Raw genomic sequence first — 3,151 nt, forward strand, 5'->3', positions numbered from 1 at the left:
TAGCACAAGTATGTTTGTGCATCTGTTGTGTTGCTGAAATAGTCTCTCATTTTGTCCTTACAAAGGAATGAGGAGTCCCTCAGGGTCAGAGTCGGCGGGGGGGGGGTCTTAAGAGGATAAAGTGGGCGTGTCGTAGCTGACAAAACTTGGTGAAGGAGAAAATAGACCATTCCATCTGTCTCAAAATCTGCCCTGCCGCTGACCCACACCCTGGAGACTGTCACAGTGTGGTCACATGATGGAGGCGAACCCTTAAAACCCCCGTCCTACACATCCAAGACTTCAGTCATCTCTTGTGTGTGAGAAGCCAGCTGGTCTGATCTCTCCTCCCTGGGAAACCTTACCATGTGGGACACTGAAGAAATTGTTGAGGAGTATGAGCAGGAAGAGGAGGTGAGTGAGGAGGACACTGAAGAGGAAGACGGGAAGGAAGAAAAGAAAGAGGAGGAGAATGAGCACGAAGAAGGTACCAAACCACGGCATAAGACAACATATGTGCCAAACATGGCTCCTCCAAAGCTACCCGATGGTGAGAAGGTCGATTTCGATGACCTCCACCGCAAGAGGCTAGAAAAGGATTTCAATGACCTCCAGGGCCTCATTGAGCTGCATTTTTCTAACCGTCAGAAGGAGGAGGAAGAACTGCTTTCTCTCCGCAGCCGCATCGAACGCCGCCGCTCTGACAGGGCTGATCAGCAGCGTGTTCGTACAGAGCAGGAACGTGAGCGCCAAACACGACTGGCCGAGGAGAGGTCGAGGCGCGAGGAAGAGGCGGCCAAACTGCGCGCCGAGGAGGAGGCCAAGAAGAAGATGGTATTCTCCAACAAGTCATTCGGTGGCTACCTGCAGAAAGTGGACCAGAAGAAGGGCAAGAAGCTGACGGCTCGTGAGGAGAAGAAGAAGGCCCTGATGGAGCGCAGGAAGCCGCTCAACATCGACCACCTGAACCAGGAGAAGCTGGCGGAGAAGGCGCAGGAACTCTGGCAGTGGCTCCTTCAGCTGCACGCTGAGAAGTTTGAGCTGGGGGAAAAGCTCAAGAGGCAGAGGTACGACATCTATGTGCTCCGAAACCGAGTCAGTGACCACCAGAGGGGCTCCAAGACATCCAAGACCTCCCGCGGGGCCAAGGGCAAGTCTGGCTCCTGGAAGTGAGGGCCAGAGTCCAAGAACTGGACAGCCAAGCAAGTCCTTTTGGACTGTTTAGTATTTCCAACATGTCTCATAAAAGCTTTTCCAGGGACTGTGTGCAGATTTAGAGGTAGCTCCTTTTTGAGGGCTCAGCGGACCTATCAGTTACTATGAATCATATCAAGCAATTGTTTATTTAGATTTGAATTTTCCTGTTACCTTTTCCACAAGATAATGTTTTGTGTTTCATTTTGCTTCTTCCCACTGGATATTTTACACTGGTTCATTGTTCAGGAACCCTTTCACATTGTCACAAACTCTTTTCCAAAGATATTTGGAGTTTTATGAGCTTCTGTTTGTTTCCAATAAATCAAAACTTGCGTACTCGTGTCTCTTCTTCAAAGTGTCTTTGTAGACCCATGTTGTTATATTTAGTGCTCTTCTGCCGCCTCAGAATCAGAAAGCTGTGGAAACCTTTGCCTGAATGGGGATGCGTGGCGTCGGCAGGGTTGTGGTAAATGTCTGAAAAGGGAAACAGGTGCTGCACAGCTGAATTTTCACAAAGCTAATTTAGGCTCAGGAGCAGCAGAGCTTTAAACAACTGAAATGTTGACTGAGAGGTGCAACCCACAGAGGGAGCTTTGATGTCTTGTATCAGAAATAGAAATCAAGGTATTCTATGAACTCATAAATTGAAAGCTATGATTAAACAATTTTTTTTTCCTCATGTAAAACAGTTATTTGACATTCCGACTAGTGTCCACAAGCTCTTCTTCAGATGGAATGAAAGTGCTCCTGTATCAGCTGTAATGACACAGTGACATGATGAAGTGGTTTGAAGAAACACACATCAATAGATCTGCACCAGAGCAGGAAGAATGGCAAATAATAACAAACAGTTTCGCCTTGTTATTATGTCTTTTTACGTATCAAATCATGACGATAAAACACACATATCCTGAAAGTTCATTTGACTCAATGAACATGAGTAACATCAAAAGCTTATTTTGCTAAATAACGATGATGCAGTGGCGATATCCCACAACACCCACTAGTTGTGTCACACTGTATTTGGGATCGCTTACATTTGTTCTGAATCCAGATTTTCCAGCTCACATGTTGCATAAATTCATTTAACAGGATTCAAACTGGCAAGACTAAAATGACACCAATTACCAACTGGGGAACACTATTTGAAGTCAAATAAACATTTCTTTAGTTAATGACATAAAAAGGATACAGATTCGGTGATTTATTCAAAATTCATCATTTCACAAGACCCTTTTCAGTCCAGTTCTTGTGTCATTTGGCATACCTCAGCCTCCACTTGGACGCACTGCCACCACATGCTGAGGTATATCAAGTTTTCAGCTAATACCTCTTTTGGGAAATCTCCTTGTTGGTGCAAATATCGATTTATATGCCCGTCAACCTGCTTTGCTGCATTTTCTATAGATGCAGCTAAAGAAATTGGAGCAGGTTATGTGTCTTTGTGACAGGCTGTTAGTAACAAAGTCCCCGAAGATACAATTTAAAATTGGCTCCTGGTTGTCTGTTTTGTGTAGACAAATCACTGGTTCATCCCCTGAGTTAGGTACTTTTCCTATTCTTCGGATCACCGTTAAGTGGCTTGACAAACAGAGACAGGCAGCTAAAACTTGGAGAACTATTGTTCAATCCCCCTTAGAGGATTCCAAGAAGGTCTTGATGCTTGGAAGCACAATATAAACAAAAGAGGGGTGTCCCAAGACTTTTAAACGGCCCATATCAGGATGAAACCATCAGTTAAAGGGGAACTGCGGTATTTTCAACATTAAGCCTCTTTTCTGAATCGTCTGCAATGTTTTAGAACCCCCCTCACCACTTTTTTGATGTTTACTGCTGTCTCCGGTATTTGCCTAATTTTGATTCTTCTCAACCTGCTTCAGAATGGCAAGTACGGTGCATGTCCAAAAAGGTTCGTAAAAGCACAATAAACGTCCGTTTTCAAAATAATCGACTCACCGGAGTGGTTACTGGTGTG

At 44.9% G+C, this 3,151-nt stretch overlaps 1 protein-coding gene across 5 annotated transcripts; it reads left to right on the plus strand.

The window, feature by feature from the left end:
- Positions 1 to 296: 296 nt before the first annotated feature.
- Positions 297 to 1,372, plus strand: tnnt2c (troponin T2c, cardiac). 5 transcript variants are annotated; one of them, XM_075472483.1, is made up of 2 exons: positions 297 to 397; positions 467 to 1,372. In XM_075472483.1, the coding sequence occupies exons 1-2, from the start codon at positions 346 to 348 to the stop codon at positions 1,150 to 1,152; spliced, it is 738 nt and encodes a 245-aa protein (XP_075328598.1). In that variant the 5' UTR covers positions 297 to 345; the 3' UTR covers positions 1,153 to 1,372. The 5 variants fall into 5 exon arrangements, with proteins under 5 accessions (XP_075328598.1, XP_075328596.1, XP_075328597.1 ...); XM_075472481.1 differs by having other exon boundaries at positions 297 to 393; positions 448 to 1,372; XM_075472482.1 differs by having other exon boundaries at positions 297 to 393; positions 457 to 1,372.
- Positions 1,373 to 3,151: the final 1,779 nt, after the last annotated feature.

This window comes from Odontesthes bonariensis, chromosome 8, assembly GCF_027942865.1.
Source record: "Odontesthes bonariensis isolate fOdoBon6 chromosome 8, fOdoBon6.hap1, whole genome shotgun sequence".
Lineage (NCBI taxonomy): Eukaryota > Metazoa > Chordata > Actinopteri > Atheriniformes > Atherinopsidae > Odontesthes > Odontesthes bonariensis.